Source organism: Athene noctua, chromosome 3, assembly GCF_965140245.1.
Source record: "Athene noctua chromosome 3, bAthNoc1.hap1.1, whole genome shotgun sequence".
In the NCBI taxonomy this organism is placed as follows: Eukaryota; Metazoa; Chordata; class Aves; order Strigiformes; family Strigidae; genus Athene; species Athene noctua.
In genome coordinates, this window is record NC_134039.1 from 49,113,229 (window position 1) to 49,130,818 (window position 17,590).

At 39.5% G+C, this 17,590-nt stretch overlaps 1 protein-coding gene across 20 annotated transcripts in view; it reads left to right on the forward strand.

Annotated features, from left to right (window-relative positions):
* Positions 1-17,590, forward strand: part of GRIP1 (glutamate receptor interacting protein 1) — a 344,230-nt gene that overhangs the window by 174,054 nt on the left and 152,586 nt on the right. The window contains exon 1 of one of the 20 annotated variants that reach the window (XM_074902911.1): positions 3,567-3,709. The exons of the other annotated variants lie outside the window; for them this stretch is intronic. Within the exon in view, the coding sequence (XP_074759012.1) occupies positions 3,655-3,709 (55 nt within the window). The 5' untranslated portion in view covers positions 3,567-3,654. Of the gene's footprint in view, positions 1-3,566; positions 3,710-17,590 lie in introns of those variants that run through there. 20 annotated transcript variants of the gene reach the window in all.

Below are 17,590 nucleotides of genomic sequence, written 5' to 3' on the forward strand. Positions count from 1 at the left end.
AATTGTACCTCAATTAATAAGGAAGTAATGTAATTAGTAAAGACTTTAACCTGTGTTATATAGAGTATAAATGTTTTCAGTATGCCTGAAGGTTTTTGATTTCCTAATATTACATCACCTACCATTCCTCCCACCTCCCCTCCCCCCCTTTTTTTTTTTTTAACTACTGCCCCATTTTTTCTTCTGAACAACCAGTTGTGTCTGCAGAGCTGAATGACTGACACCTCAGAAAATGATGGCTGACTTTTGGGAAGTTGAGGCATTTAATAATCACAAAATTCTTAATTTGGTTAAAAAAAAATATTCTGAACAGTTAAGAAGATATACTTAAATTCCTTTCAGAGGCAGGACTTTGGGCAAGAACAGTTCTGTCAATCCTGGTGACTGCTGTCCTGCAAGAAGGGGGTAAAACCATGAGCATCATGAGTGAGTATTTTAGAAATTGTTCCAGTAACTGGATTGCTTTTCTTGAACTACCAAAACCCAGGAAAAAACCTGCAGTGAATATGATATATCATTACATTCAGTTCTGTACTTGAAGTACAAAATCTTTGTCTTACAAAGTATTTTGGAGGAATTCAAATCTGAACGTAACCACCTTTGGCAAGGGCAGAAAAACTGTCCGAAGAAACTTATGCAAAAAGTAATCCTATTGACTTGGTTGGAAGTGACTGTTGCTGTGCTTCAGAAGCTATTAGTGCATGTATCAGTAATCTAGAAGTAGTAAACAATACAATGATATTTTTGGATCAAGAACTACACCTTTTGTATGTTAGTAAAGCTTTATCTGACCATGTCTGCAGCTGGTTTTGCATATATATCACAATTTCTGTATCATTAGTACAGTTTTATACATTTTTACATAATCCCATTGGGGTTTAGCATGTCTTTACACAAAGGCTTGTTTTTTCTCCCAAAGTTTGTTTTTTGCAGCCTCCTAGTTCTGTAAGTGCTCTTTGTTGATGCTTCTACCAAGGGGGCTGAAGGAGGTTAAGTTGTGGAGTCAGATCACAAAGGCAAGTAGTAAGCAGTTCTTTCTCATGGTGTAGATACATCCTCTTTCCATTCTCTGCACAGCAGAAGTCCTCAAGGATGTCAAAATTACACTCTGAAAGAGAGAAGACAAAAGTGGACTCTTGAGTGGAGAGCTGCTCACCAAAAACACCTCTCGGAGGGCAGGAGGAACAGGCTCACCTGGCTCTGATGCTGGCAGGTGATACAGCAAGGTCTGTCTCCAAAGAGGTGCGAGTGGAGACCTGTCTGCCTGATGTAGACAGTGCTGACCCCACACTCTACTCAATCATTCTTGTCTGTATTAACTGGAAAGAATCAAAGAACAAATATTAGGGCAGCTAAATTATCGTCTTGCAGTATCTTCTGGTTACCCTTGAGGAAGGGGAGGTGTTTAAATGGGTCTGGGCACAATAAGATTTACGGCATCAAGGACAGGCATCTGGCAGATGAAAAGACAGTAATAAGGGTTCTTGATGCAGGTCTGCAGAAACGGAGCATCAAGTTCAGGGCAGTTTCAGTATCTCAAACATGAAAGAGCTTTGAGCAGGGTCTGTGTGCTGAGGCCATAGCCTTGTCATGGTCTCTGGAACAGCTTTTCCAGTGGAACAGGGAGAAAGGAAATCAGATACAGGGTAGTATTGATTGGTATTATTGGTGTGAAGTCTTGTAACCTGATCAAGAGGTAGCAAGAAACACTGGTGGCAAATTTTCTTCTCAAAAAGCTTATTGGCGGTATTGGCAGAGCGCGAGCCACTTTTCTCTTGGTTTCATCTTTATGGGGTTGAGAATCACAACTCCTATCCTCGTTCCCCTCCAGGAGAGTCCCAAGATTTTCCATTTTCCTTCTGGACCGCTGAACTACACTGGCTTAAACCTCCACCTTCTTTCCCTGGTTTCACCCCTCCTTGCACACCCTGTCCATCCCTGGCTGGAGGTCTGCGGTTACAGGGCTGGAGTGATCAGCTCACAGCTTCAGGTGCGTCTGCTTTTCTACTGTTTGGATTTTACAGCTGTTTGGTACAACAGCCGCTACAAGAAGTGATAACAAGGTTGGCGAACAGATGACTTGATTACCCCTATCTGGTTTTAATGACAACGAAATAAAATCTGTTTTCACAGGGCTTGTCTGGGCAATTGCAGTTGTGCTGATGGAATGTTTCACCTTGGCCTTGGAAATACTGGTGTTGCTGTACCAATAAAACAAAATTAAGAAAAACAATCACTATAGTAGTGAGTTGGTATACGGGAAGCACGGAACTGCTGATGCAGCGCGAAGCAGGCAGGGAGAGAGAAAGAGCTCCAAGTGTGAAAGCTGTCTGTACCTCCTCCCAGCTTTCTGTAGCTGATGGTAGAAGATGTATGCCCTAACGGTGGACCATAACATTAAATATAGTGATGGATAAAAGATGGCAGAAGATTAACTGAGCAATTTTGTAATCAAAGCAAGTGAATGGGACAGAGTATATGAAGACAGTTTTAAATATATCACCGAAGTGAAGCGGAAGTCTTGACAAAGAAATAATTATCTGTTGTTTTAAAGGAGAGTGTCTGATGCAGTACTTGGGTTTTGTGCATAAATCTGACTTGGCAGACTTTATATGGCTTGTTTTGATTTGATTGGTTGGTGTGGAGTTTTGTCTTTCAGTAATTTTTTGGCTGCATGAAGGTAGGATGGAGCTCTCGCTTAAGTGTGTGCTCCACTTCATCATTTTCTGAATGAATTGTAAAAGCAGGTTAATTTGCTGTCTGAATAGCCATAAGAGGACATAAAATTCCTGGTGGGCTGAAGAAATCTTACAAAATCTTACTACAAATGGTGCAGTGTTTGGTGGAATAAACTCAGGTGTACTAAAAGCTGCTCTCTTCTCTAGGGAGGGGAGAAAACCTGATTCACTGTGTGTTTTCTATGGAGCATCATTTTATTTATTTTGGTGTGATCAAATGCTTAGCGGTCCTGCCCACACACAATAATCCATCACTTCCCTCCGACTCTCTCCCTCCCCCTGTGGTCTGTGCTTCAACGGCTGTAATACATTTGTCTACAATTGTCAAAAAGCTTTCCTGGTGATAAAATCGGGCTTTTTCTTTTCTTCTTCCCTACCGATCTGTAAGATTAGACCTTTAATAGGCTTTGATTATAATATTTTCCATTTGAAATAGGCTCCTTCTCTTACAGAAGTAGGATTCCTGTTGGTTTTGTCCTATTTATCACGAGGGAAAGGAAAGATGTGAGGAAAGAGGAGAAAAACTGCCACGTCTGCCGAAGCACAAGGGCCCTTTGCCTGGCACAGCAACCATTAGTCCCTGCACAGTCAGGGAATGCGAGAGACCGGGGAACGGCTCCCTCTAATATCTGCGTCTGTGTGTGCAGTTGGATGCTTTCTAGTTTTTAAAGAAATACTGCTTTTTAAGCCCTTCATCTTCCCATGCAGGTGGTGGTGGTGATAGTAGTGAATGACACAGCTTTGCCGGATGACACGGAGCTGATCTTTGCATCAGCCAAGAGGAATTAAGCTTTGTCACTCCCCACTGGGGCTACCTTTCGCCTGGTATGTGCGGGAGGAGGAATTCACAGGCTTCTGCTGCATTCACCCGAGCAGAGCCCTGAGCGCACTTTACCAGGGGAGGCAGGCAGCGAGAATGATAGCTGTCTCTTTTAAATGCCGCTGTCAAATCCTGAGGAGACTTGCTAAAGGTAATGTGCTTTCCTTCTTATTCATTCAGGGGCTCAGCTGCAGCCTTCCAGAGACACAGTCTGATGTTTTTACTTTTAAATATGACCGTCCTTCCAATTTACTGTCAGGCAACAAAGAACTCTGAATCCAGAAAGGTGTAGGGGCTCTTTCAGTTAAAATCCTTACGTGTCCCATGCTGTGCTCCTGCTAGGAAGATAGGTTCTTGTTTTCTATTTTCCTTTTTTTTTTTTAATTGCTAAAAGGATGATTTTTCCTAAGTGAAGTGCTAAAGTTATTGTGGGGTATAATTGTTTTGCATTTCTGCTAACCGCTCAGAGGAGTCCCTCCTGGGTCAGTGTGTGCTCTACCTTAGTGAGAACAACTGACAAGGATATTCAGGACTGATATCCAGGATGAGTTTTGTTGTTTAATGTCTTTTGTAAGCTATTTCTGCCTATGCTTTAGATGCCAGAGACTGTTGTATGTGATGAAGTACAAATAGCAGCATGTGTTTTTTCAGGGCTGCACTCACATGTCACACTTGTGAAGTTGATTTGCCTGTTAGAGCAGTGTGCATTTTATGTTACTGTAAATCCTTGTAGTCCTTGGTTTTATTGCTCAGAACTTTAAAACACTACTTGCATCTTACTCCAAGTCCTCTGTGATTATTAAAGCAGCTATGTGAAAACCTATCTAGGGAAGACACTTTCCCTCTTCAGAGATGAACATATCTTAGATTCTAAAAATAACTTAATTAAAAAAAAACTGTTACGTTTGATAATTTTTCTTTGTGTAAAAAGGCTTGGTCTGGGATTGTAGCTCAGGTTTTTTTGGTGGAAACTTCCAACATCATAGTAGCATTATATGTGTGCAAATAAGAAGCTTCTGTTTTTTAGCTTGGGTACTGTGAAACATTTAATGGCCATTGCTGTGCAGCTGGCAACACGTATGTATGTGAATGAAACTATTTGTACCAGTCTCCCTTGAAAAAATCAGAAGTGTTTGATTATTAGTCATCATAGCTCAAAATCAATTAGTATTTTATTTTCCAGAAGCATGAAAGAGTAAGATACTAATACAACAAGGTCAGTAGTGGGAAAAGAGAAGAATATTGAAATCAAATTTATATAATGCATTTTTCTGTTCTGTATGGGGCCACATTGTTCAAAACGTATGAAACTCAAATATTTATAATAATCTCCCCACCCCCACCCTGTAGATTTGCTTCTCATTCAAATCTGTGCTGGGTAATACCTGTTTTTCTCATATGAGTAAAATGTTTCTATTTTGGTAGCTCTATTACGCATTTATCGAGTTGGAAGTCAGTGTTTTCTCTTTTCCTGGTTTGAGCAGAGGAATCTTTTTGTCTGCTGATGTCTTTATAAGACAGATTTGGGCACTAATTTAGGCTCCCACTGATGAGAGTGGTTGCCTCACTTAAATACAGTTTCTTTGGGAATAATCAATATTCTTATACATCATAGACATCTTGGTTCTTTCACTCTTACATCATTCAACAGAACTCAGGCTAGTGTTTTTTTCTCTTTTGAAATAATCTTAACTTCCTTTGAGATTCCTTGCTCCTCCCACTCCCTCTCAATAGGAACTGGCATGATATTATTGATTTTTTTGCATTAAAGAAGTGTACTTTATGCTTGTGTTATTATTAACAACTGATTTAAAAAAAAAAAAAAAAAAAAAAAAGGCAGTCTAGAGGTACATTCATGTATTCTCCTTTAAGCCTTACGTGTGCCAGACAGGAGTTGCTATCCTAATTGACAAGCTCCCGAATTTTCACCATTTTGAGTAAAACCTTTTTCTTTTATTTAACTCTTCTGCATTCTATGGCCTTAGCATTTCCATCTCAGATGCCAGTTATGGACTGCTCAACACAGTCAGGCTAGCTGAGGCCAGGAGTGGACCTTCACATTGCTAGTGTGGAGAGGACTCTTGCCACCAGCTGCCAGTTTCCTGCTGCTGCATCAGCTGGGAGATCCCCTTCTCTTCTAGCTTGCTAGGGGTGGGGTTTGGCACTTTCATTGAATTCCTTTGCTCCAAAAGCAATTTTCCTTGGTTTAGTACTTTTCCCCAGCTTGGCTCTGCCAGGGTCTTTTTCTTATGTGCTAATTCTGTACCTTTGTGCAGTTCCCCAGGATCATTTTTTTACTATCTTTCAGGCCCTGCCAGTGTGAAAAGAAATAGGTATGCTGCAGACTTGGTTAGCATCTTGGGTTTAATGATACACATGCAGCTAATTATACATAAAAAAAGTGGAAATATCTGCTTTTCTTCATTTGTGTATGTCATTTCTCATGCCTGTCTTGACAAAGTAAGCTTGTAACTTCATTTCTTGTTCTTTCAGATAAGGATGTAAACGGAAATGCCTCATCTGGGCAACTGGAGACTCTCCAAAAGCAATTCTTCCCAACAGGGAGATGTTCAGGCAATATTGTGTTTCACAACAATTACCTTCCCTTCTTCTTTTGTTTCCTCTTAACCTTTCAAAGCAAAAAGCAGAGCTTTCTCTCTTTGGATTGCTAGTCTTGCTTAGTTTCTTATTTAAAAATCTCTAGCAGGAGAACCTTCGAGTATTCTGACTGAATTTCAAGGCAAAAATACCATATAGTTGTAGGCATGCTCCTCAGAACTCCTCACTGCTGCTTTTCCTTCCCATAGCCATGGGTCAGACCCTGCAGCATGGTAACCCATAACTCTCTTGTCCGCAACTCCAGGGTCATCTCCAGATGGGAGCATTGCTCTCCTTCTGTGTCCTCTACCGTCAAACTTAACGCCAGTCGTAAGACACAGGCACAACTGTAGAATCTCAGAATGGTTTGGGTTGGAAGGGACCTTCAAAGATCATTTATTCCAACCTCCCTGCCCCCTGGTCCTCCCTCACTGCTGCCCCTGGCCTGTGCACTCCTTCTGTGCTGTACTGCCTCTCTGGATACAAGAACCGCTGCATCTGCTGAGGCTGCTGTACACCAAGTCTTCCTCCGTATTTCCACTGCACCAACTACCCCCCTCTTAGGGCAAAATATGAGGCAGACGAGAAGTGCATGATAATTATTCATGCAGGAAATTTAAAATACTATGAGATTATTTCTCTTAATTTGTGTTACACTTCAGTTTTGTGAGTCTTTATTTTGGAGGTTAGTACATTTTCAGGAATGAAACTGCACATTACTAAGCTTAGGTGAAGCTTTGTATTTGTGTCCATTAATAAGCAACCATGGAAAAAAAGTATTATTTTATTTGATGATGCAATTTGCAAGAAGGATGCTGTGTGAGACTGTTGGTCTCATACATGCTGAGACATGATTTGAATTTAGATCTAGTCTTATCTAGTTAAGAACGAAAAAAAATCTGTTTTCTACACCATTGTGTTGCTTCTACACCAATGTGGTGTTTCTGTGCTGGTTTTCAGTTACAAATTTTTTTAATAGCAATTAAAATGTTTACAGCGGGTGGGAGTTTATGCTGTAGTTACTTGATTCCTTTCATGTATAAATCTTTCATGCTTTTACCTTTGAGGGGAAATATTGCTGCCTCAGTCTCTTTTTAGCTGTGATTATCTATCTGTATTTGGAGAAAGAGAGAGATGTGCATGTATATATATTTTAAGCAGTGTTGAAAGTGGTTAAGCAGTTCTGAAAAGAGAAAGAGTATCTTCTATATTAGCTACTAAAATTTACACTGAGGAGAGGAGGCTTTAATTTTTATACATTCTTTTAATTTTTAATCTCTTTCCTATCCCAAAAGAGCAAGGTAAGCCAAAAGCTATTTTAAGAAACTGAAGTAGTAGCCATTTTTATACATCTCCCTATGAGAACTACTCAGCTCGGAGAGAATGGAAACTTATATTCAGACCAGCAAATATAAGGAAAGGCCACATCTGAAGTTGATAGCGCAACCACAAATCTGCTCTTCGTACAGCTTCTGGTATTGTAGAATGGCTTTTTGTGCAGTGGAGATGTACTAGGGTTTTTTTTCCTAAAATTTATTTCTGTAAGACCTTGGGCACTGAGCAGTATGCTGTGCATACCAAAGAGTCTGTGGTAATTACTTACATTGAATATACATGCTAAATCTAAATTGTACAATTTACAATAATTATGTTAAATGTAACAGTGTAGTACAATCGTGAAAAGTTGCTGAAATGTGTAAGCTGGTCAGGTTTACAGCTAAATTAACCACTTTATAGTTTAAAAATTGCCTTTCAAGCAGTGTGTTGCAGAGCCTTGCCTGTGGTTAATTTATGTATGGACATGTTTGGTTTTTTCCATTATTAGCCCCAAGAACAGGTCTTTTAGGAAGCTGTGTCTACTTCATGAAGTTGCTTGCAGAAATGTGTCTCTCTTAGAGGCAGGAATGCATTTTTTAACATTCCCAGATCAGTGGAGTTATTCTGGATATTATTATAATGGAAACAGAATAAGAGCACTCTGATAAAGATGTCAACTTCTGTTACACAGTGTAAGGAGCTGAGTGGTCTGCCTTTCACCCATCAAAGCTTTTTAGTGTATCCTCAGGATAATTTATCACCTACTGCGCATACAGATCTTTTCTGCAGACATAGATTTTTATGCTCCCAATATGTTTCCAATACAGGGAGATAAAGCAAGCCTAAAAGGCAAGATGGTGCACTCCAGTTCACAAGATGATCAGTTATCTAAAAATTGGTTAGGGGCCTGACGCATCAAAGGTTGAATTCTGAATGTAGCTGGATGTAGGTTATACTCTGGTTTGTGCACAAGCAACCACAACAGGAACAAACTCAGAATTTTTTTGAAAAGCATGAATTTAAAAGGGTGTTAGGGACTCGACGAGGCTTTATAGTATCTCATTACAAACTTTCCAGTGTTCCAAAGAATCAACTCTGGTTGTGACAACACATTACCAGCCTGTACATTATTTTAACAGTAATTCGAACTACATGGTTTCTTTTTATCATTAAGTTGTTTATAAAAATACAAGTTTACAGTAATAGAACTGAGTCAACAGCTTGCTTGAATGAAGTAAAAATCACAAGTAAAAATATCTGTTAGGACTTTTGAACATCAGTTTGTTCCCTGTCTTTCTAAATTTCATTCTGAATATTCAGAAGACTCTTAAGTGTGCTGACAAGCTCTATAAATAGGCAGTCAGCATGGATTTGCTGGCTTTGTGCATTCGGTTGGAGTTTTGAAAGTATGCTTTGAGGTCTTTTGTACTCAACACATGTTTATCCAAGTTGTCCACATCTCAAATTTTTTTCCATTATACTTATAAAAGCAACTTCCATGTTTCTTCTGACTTAGTAAACAGACTGCAGTGAAAGAATATAAAGAGTTGAAGCAAAATCTGGAAACCTTCTCAGCTAGCTGTGGAACTTCAGGGCCACCTCCAGCATTACAGCCCTTCCTCAACAACAATCATTAGCATGTACTTCATGAGAAGATAGGAGAGAGTCCACAGGGGAGAGGTGTAGAGAAGTCTGTCAGCAAGGGAAGTTCTGTCATTGCTGTTAGTATCTGTAGTGAAGTAGATATAATGTTAAAAAAAACAATCTCCCATTCCTTGGAACTTGAACTTTTTTTATTTCATGTTTTTTTGGGGTTTTTTTTGGTTTTTTGTTTTGGTTTTTTTGTGTTTTTTTTTTTTTTTGGGGGGGGGGTGGGGTGGGGTGTTAAGAAAAGCAAAATCTATTTTATTGAGAGATCATTTGTCACATAAGAAAACGAAGGCCAAGAGTGGCTGTGACCTGCCAGCTGGTCCATGGCAGTCTGGGGTACAACCCTGACCTCCTTATGCCTGTTTCTGCATCCCTGGTTAGGAGGAGTTACTGAAGTTGGCAAAGACTATGAGAGAGCAGAGAAGACTGCATGCCTTTTACCCATCTAGATTTTTCACCTGTCCTGTCTTTTTGATTTGCACTTAAGAGTGCCTTTAGCCAGGATTGTTTTAGGATTACTTTGGAATGGTAAGTGCCTTCAATATGATTGCTGAAGGAGAGGGAGAAAGATTAATTTTTGTTAAGATGTTCCTTATGTAATTGCTCTTTAGGCTTTCCAGTGCTGTGTATGTGTAGAACAAAAGAGGGACATTTATTATATTTAATGAGTATTAGTAGTTTGCAGTATTGCCTTTCTGTTCAGAAGAATTCTTTCAATGTATTGTTGTAAGAAGTAATGAAGGGAAGAGAAAAGATTTTTCTCTTCTGCAGCAAGCTGATCCCAGTTCACAAGTTCAAGCAATATTGCTTCACTGTTAATATATTCAAGAACTGGCAAACTCTTTATTAATTATTCAGGATGATCTAAAGTATAGCAGCATACTAACCAATCTGTGTGAAACTTTGACAGAAAACAAAGACATGAAAATACTTCCCAAATCAAGCACATACTACTTCAAGTAGGAGCATAGGTGCAGCCCTCATGGTCTGAGAATGTGTGTATGGCTGGAGTTCTGCAGCAAATTTCTCTCTGTTTTGGATAATCTGATACACTTGCATGCAGGCGCCTGTAAGGTGTGAAGAGAAAGCCACAAAAAGCGATGGTAAGTGGCCTTTAGCTATCAGCTATCTATCTGATATTAGTAGCTGATACCTGATATGGCCGCTCTGATATCTGTTGCACGTGTAATATGTAGAGAGTGTTTTTCCCAGCACGTTTGGATTTGCAGGAGCTGGGTGGGTTATAGAAAAGAACTTCTATAACCTGCCCAGATAGTTCCCGATGAGCTTCTTGCACAGGAGTTCAGCAAGTGTCTTGGACTTTATGCCTTGTCTCTAGCTGCGTAATGGGGATAGAAGTACTTCTCTCAAAAGTGTTCTGAGGAAAATGAAAAAAATATTATGTGGCAGTTTGTAGGCTCTCTAAATATTAAAGATGAATAGTTGTTATTAAAAAAACAGTTTATTGATAAGTGGTGTCAGTTTTAATATGAATGCAGGCAAGACATTTGAGTCAAACCCCAGGCTGGTTCATGGATGGAGTGTTGCACAAACACCTTTCCAAGTATGAGCATTGCTACGGGATAGAAGTGTGTTGTAAATGTGTCATGAGTTTATCTTCAGTGTCATTGCTTTTTCAAATAGTTCTAGTAGACATCAGGGGCAGGGACTCAAAAATATTTCAGCATCTCATTTCCGTCAGGAACGCAATCTGGGTGAGCTTCACAGAGTGGTACATAAAGTGTGAGGCAGGGTGGAGCAGAGCACTGGGTGGGAACATGTATTAGGTACAGTGGGATAGACACTGCAAATTTTGCCAGTGAGCTAAAATATACACCCATCCCTGCATTCTGATGAGAGCACTGGATGTTTCTTTGCAACCAAATTAGCTCTCTGCTTGTGCTTATCTGGTGCCCACGGGAGTTTTTATTACTTTGAATGAAGTATCTCATTTCCACAGAATTATGTGAATGCAGGTGAAGCCTGAGGAAACATGGAGAGGAGAAGAGTGGCATGGGATAGGAGAAGAGAGATCGTATGCCTTTGCTTTGCAGTCCGCTGGTGCCCCAAGTGCTCTGGGGGGGCTGTGGGTGCTCCAGTGGGAAGCGAAGGAGAAGCAGAAGTGCGAGATACAGCGCTGCCAGCACCTCTGCTGAGCAAACAGGAAAGAGGACAATGAGGAAAAGAAGAGAAATGAGGGGGATGTGAGAGAAGTTGGAGGTGAAGCAGATGCGACTTATGCTGAGGGCACAACTTCTGCTGCTGGAAAGGCGCATGTGATGTGTGGAGAAACAGGGGCCCAAGCTGCCTACATTGAAACAGTTAAGGTTAAAAACTGATCATTTTATGAAAACATTATATCCCGTATAAAGTTAAAGTCTACCTAGACATTTTAGGAATGTCAGGTGAGACTTCAGGTGGAAATGGGCTCTGGTTCCTTGTGTGCCCAGGTGCAATAGGGAAGGATGGACTCACTTTCTCATGGGCTTTATAAATACTTATTTTGGGGATCTGCTAAATCTGAGATACTCTGTGCAATAGGGATAAGAGCATACCTGCATTTTTAGGCAGATTTCTGCATTTTTGCAGCTTAATCTGTCTTCCAGCATGAATCCCAGGAGTAGTGCCCTGCCTGCATTTCATTCTCTGCCACTCTGGCAGTGCTGACATGTTTCTGCTGCTGCGAAGTCCCACTGTGGGCACAGCCCCTCAGTGGGCGAGTCTCTCTGCCAGCATGGATTACAGCACCTCTCCAAACAGCTGGAAGTAAATTGACCTCTACAGCTACCTGAAAGGAGGTTGAAGAGAGCTGGGGATGAGTCTCTTTAACCAAGTAACAAGCGACAGGACAAGAGGGAATGGCCTCAAGTTGCGCCAGGGAAGGTTTAGACTGGATATTAGGAAGCATTTCTTTCCAGAAGGGGTTGTTAGGTGTTGGAATGGGCTGCCCAGGGCAGTGGTGGAGTCCCCATCCCTGGAGGTGTTTAAGAGTAGAGTCGACATAGTGCTGAGGGATATGGTGTAGTTGGGAACTGTCAGTGTGAGGTTAATGGTTGGACTAGATGATCTTCAAGGTCTTTCCCAACCTAGATGATTCTGTGATTCTGTGACAAAAGGTAACCTCATTTCTGCTGCCCTACCTGCATTCCCCACAGGAGTTTTGCTGGCCTGGGGAGAGGGCTGCTCAGGGGCCACACAGGGAGGACTACCCTGGGTGAAGACTATTCTCAAGGGCTGAATTCATGCGAGTTACGAGCAAAAAGAAAATTCTTTGTAATATTTTTTGTTTTTTCCTCAAAACAAAATCTGATTGCTAATTTTGGAAATAATTTAAAGTTTTGTATTAAAATCTTCTAAATTTATTAGGAATATAAATGAATGGGACTTTCTGCATCATCAAATTGAGTTACTACAGTGTTACCACAGGACTATGTTATTTCCTCACTCTTGTGACTGTATAAAGTTTTAAAGATGTTTGTCCTTTTTGTCTATAGTCTTCTTTTGGGTGTTTGCTTTTAGAGCATCACTCCTCTAATATTTAGGAACTTTTTAAGACTGCATCTTCAGCCCTGGGGCAGGTTAAAAGAAAGCTTCAGCCCAGAAAGTTGTTCTTGCAGAGAAAGGGGAAGTATTATGTAAGTTTCCGCTACAACCTCTGTATCTTACCCTTGAACCACTCATCTGCAGTTTTTATGAATGCTGTTGGGAATTAGGTTTTTAGTAGAAAAGGAGGCTTCCTTGTAAGTGTATTGGGGCAGAAAAATTACTCCAGATTGGACTGATTATGAAGAGGCAAACTCTAGGTGTAATTCTGTGGGGAAAAAAGTGTTACTGGAAATAACGTCTCATCTAATACAGTTTCTCTATTCACCACTGAGAAGCTAGTAAGATGTTCAGCAAAGAAATACCAGCTATTCAAGCAACTGAATTACTATAGTGCATTGGTAAATGTCACCAATAAAATACAGTTTAAATCCACAATACTCTCAAGGAAACATTTATGCTCTTAATGAACTAGAGTTTGACAGCCCTGTCTGGCAGAAGAAATTGTTTCTAGCATTTAGATTTCTTTTTTTGGGCATCCAGCATGGGTTGTGACCTGTAAGAGACCAGTGCAGGTTTGCAAAGATACTGTGGGCATGTTGTTCTCAGCTATATCACAAGCAAGTCATGAATAACAAAGATGAAATTTCCTACCATGTTATGAGGCTTAAGTTGATATATCATTGCCTTTTCCCCAGCAGTCAAAAGGAGGGCACCTTTTGAGTATTTTCAGTTTTCCAGTGACAGAGTGAATGGTTTTTTCCTTTAGTGACATGCTTATAAATTTCTGTAGACCTAAGATATTTTAATATTGTTGTAGCACCTGTGGGTCAGAACTCTGTTTTGCTGAACCTAAGCATAAATTATGACAGTTCTTGTTCCACTGAGCTAAAAGCAGTTAGTAATTGAGAGAAGGCATGACAACCTGAGCACACATGTAGTATGAGCAGGGGTTTTTTTACTGGACCAAAAAAAAAAAAAAAGAAAAAAAAAAGAAATTGAATGCTTCAAAAAGAAACAAACATGAACTTTCTAATTAATAGCTGTTTTCTCTAAGAATGAGAAGGAACAGAGAAAAAAGGGATTGTTAGGTTTTGTTTTACTGCTTTAAAAAAAATGCAGAGAAGCGCAGTGTTGATGAGCGAGTTCCTTGGGAAGTTTAGCAGTCCAGAAGGTTGTCTGGTTGCATCATCTCTCTGTTTTCGCTCTGGAGCTGCGTGAGTGATACATGTGCCTAATGGCCACTTTTACTCAATGTTATGGAGCTTCCAAGCCAGCAGGAGCTCTTCCAAACTCTGGCAGGAACAAGTGAAAGGTAGGTTATGCTTTAGGAAGCACTTGAGCTCCCTTCATACAATAATACAGTTCCCTCTTCTACGCTGCTGTCATGGACCATGTCAGGACGGTTCAGGCAAGGCCACCAAACCACTAGCAGCAGGAGTTTCTGCAAATGCGAGCCTGAGAACCGCTTCTTATGTGCATATGCTATGTAATACTGAAGAGCAGCTGCTCAGTGTTGGCTGACAGCTGCATTGAGGTAGTAATTTTAGCCCCAGGGAGTAAGACTGACTTCTCTTTTCTTCCATCTGTGGCAGTAGCACGGTGCGGAGATCTCCTTTCTCCAACAGAAAATCTTCATCCAATTTTCACTCTGTCCCTACAGAAATGTAGTTTTCTAATCACAGTATAGACTCTGCCCTCACAATTTGCCCAGACTGAGAGCTTGGTGTGGTGAGCTGGGATGTGGTGTACTCAGTACTGAGATTTGCAGGATTTCAGATCTCAATTTAGCTGTAAGTCAAATGGTAGTTAACAGTTCTAGCCAAGTCAGTTTGACTTTCAGTGCATATTTCAGACCTGCTGTGTTATTTCACACTACTGTGTGTTTTGGTCTTGTTTGTTTTTTTTTTTTTTTTCTGCTGTCAAAAGAAGTGCCTCTACTTTTGCAAATAAGTAGCTGGGTAGATGAGGTCACAGAGGCAATAGTGAATCCAGGATATTTGTTTTTCATGGTTTCCCAGCAGATTAGGCAACTGACTTCCAAACGTTTTCCTGATTTCTACCATTGGACGGTAGGGGAAGTTGGGCCTTCTTGAATGGTCTAATGACCGCACAGGCTACATACCCCTTTGAAGTGGTTTGCCTGTTGTGTCTGTACATGCATCACAGTCTGAGAACTCCAGGTCAACATACTGAGGCACTAGTTCAGTTTGTCAGAAGTTCAAATGATGCCATCGGTAGCAAAAAAAAAAAAAAAAAAAAAAAGGTGACTTAAGTGCGTCTGTGGGACACCAAGTGTGTGTAGGTAACTTTGAATTTGCTTTCACAGCATCTTCTTTCTTCTATACTTACTGCTAAAATAGAAAATTTTATGGTTGGTTATGTCCAGAAGAAAGAACTAAAAAAACCCAAAAGGCCAGGCATGTGAAGAGGAATAATATATTAGCACTATAGCTTTTTTGCTTTTGGTGATTTTATGTTTGGTGGAAGTTTGGAGCCCAATAGCTAAATACCCATTACGAATCAAAAAATCTGGTCTCTTTGCATGTGAATTTTTACTTGTTGCGATTTTAAACTTGTAGGTTCTTAATACTGATGAAAGCTGATGAAAGGCTGCCTAAGAAGAAATTAGGGCCAAAGTTAATGTTTCCAGTGTATTCCCACTGAAGGTAGCACTCAGCACAGCCACGCACCTTCTTGCATGCTCATTCACTGTGTTAAAAGTTTCTCTGCGTCAAGTATTTCTCAGGAATTACTCGAGCCAAAAAATTACTGTAATGAGCTTCCCCCCCATCTATTTAATCATAATTAGTCATAGAGGAACAAAGTAAGTGACATTTCCTCTGATCTTTTTGCAGCAAATGCTAGTATCCGTGTTATCATAAAAAGGAAATAGCAGAGGGATGATAGTGGAAAGAGCAAAGCTGGCTTATATTTATGGTGGTTCCTCTTCATTTTCCCAGTCTGTCACACAGTAACATTTTTGTGTTTGTGTACCAAAAGAGATGAAGCTTGGTAACCTGTTGGAGACATTGTGTTTTGAGTCATTTGAGTGATTTATGGGTAGCTGAAAGAATTTTCAGATTTTCTTTATTGATATGGTTTTCTACTTATTTTCCTCAAGCTGATCAATACCTATATTTTCAGTTATTTTGTTGATCGAGAATCTACTTTGTGTCCAAGTTTGAGAATCAGATTATGATTTAATTTTACTGCTTGTACTCTGTTAACACTTGAGGTTCATTGTGGTAGGTTGTAAAGAAAGAAGAAAAAATGATTTGAACTAAAATCATTGTGTTGCTTATCCAGGAACAAAATATCTTTATATCTATTGTATTCTATATCTACACCACTTGTCTCTGAGCCATCAAATGCCATGATATCTGGAGTTTATGCCTTAACAGATGGAGACAGAAAAATATTTGAAGATGTCAAAAATTACGGTGAATAGAAAAAGAATAGATAATTGTTGTTTAGAAACAAACTTTAGGATTAGTAAATGTTGAGTACAAAGCTGAGGACATCACACCAAGTGACAGTTGCAAAGTTATAATGAATAATTTACAAAATTGGATGGAAAAACCTGTGTCTAATTCCACCAAAACTTAATGATGTAATGGGTAGTGACATCAGGAAAATTCTTTGCAGTAGCTGAATAAGATGAAAAAGGTCAGCTTTGCCGAGCTGCAGTAACTTAGGAAACTAATTCTAGATTTAGAGATCTGAATGGTTTAACTGAATTGAAGTATTTAGAGTTAAAATAGTTTAGCCAACGTTTAGATGGAAATAAGGTTTTTCAGTGTATGCCCCATGGACTTTTTGCAGTCTATGCACTACTTTCAAGGGGTCTGTGAATGAAATTAAGCAAACTTAAATTCAGCGTTTAATTTTCACTGTTGTGGACAATACTAAAGCACCTGAAAATAATAAAAAATGGAGGATATATGTGTTTATGTAACTATACATGTATCTATATATACAAGTATGAGTGCACATACATACAAAGGCTATCATACTTCTGAAACCAGAGATTATAGCTAATGCAATAGTTCAGATCCCGAATATTTACAATAAAAGATTTGCACAATGTAGAAAGGAATAATTCTAAATTTAAATTTCCTTAAAAAGTGAGATAAATCTAAAATACAGAACAGTCATGTTCTCTGCAACCAGTCACATTGGTATTGTTGCATATCTGTATGCAAAAAGAATCTAATTTGATTCCTTTGCATAGATTAATTTTTAATACCTAGATTAATCCATAGTTTAAAAAAATACTGTAATACAAGGAAGAGTGTAGTACAACACTCAAACAGTCAGTCTCACATTCCTGATTCTTCTTGGAGATTTGAAGTTATGAGAGCAAAGAAATAATCGCTGTTCTTCTGATTTGGATGATAAATATAAAATAGGTAAAACACCGCATTAGTTTAGAAGGTAATTTTACAGCATGTAGCAAAAGATGAACAAAGTTGTGTTCACTCCGCAAGTATCTTAAAGACTTGGAAACTGATAGCTTTCTTCAAGAGAATGGTCTGGAAAACATATCTGCTACATATTTTATGAAGTGGGTATCTAAATTTTGTATCTGGAAAATTTAGTCATGTATAAGAGAGTCTCAAGATCTCTTATTTTCCTGAAAAGGGGGGGTGGGGAGACATGTATGCACTGTCAAGGGGGGGGTTATTAGATATTAAGATAAACAAAATGAGACCGACAGTTTCAAGATCAGCTTTGTCTTAAAGAACAGCAAACATGGATTGTGTGAGTGAAAGAGAGAATGTGGTTGGATTTAAACTTCTTCATCCTTGTTTGCAATGAGGGTGTCATCAGGATATTCAGGAATGTTCTCATGCAGGGAGTGTGAAGCTCTTACCCATGTTATTATTTGTGCAATAGAAATACAAAGAATTTATGGCAATTT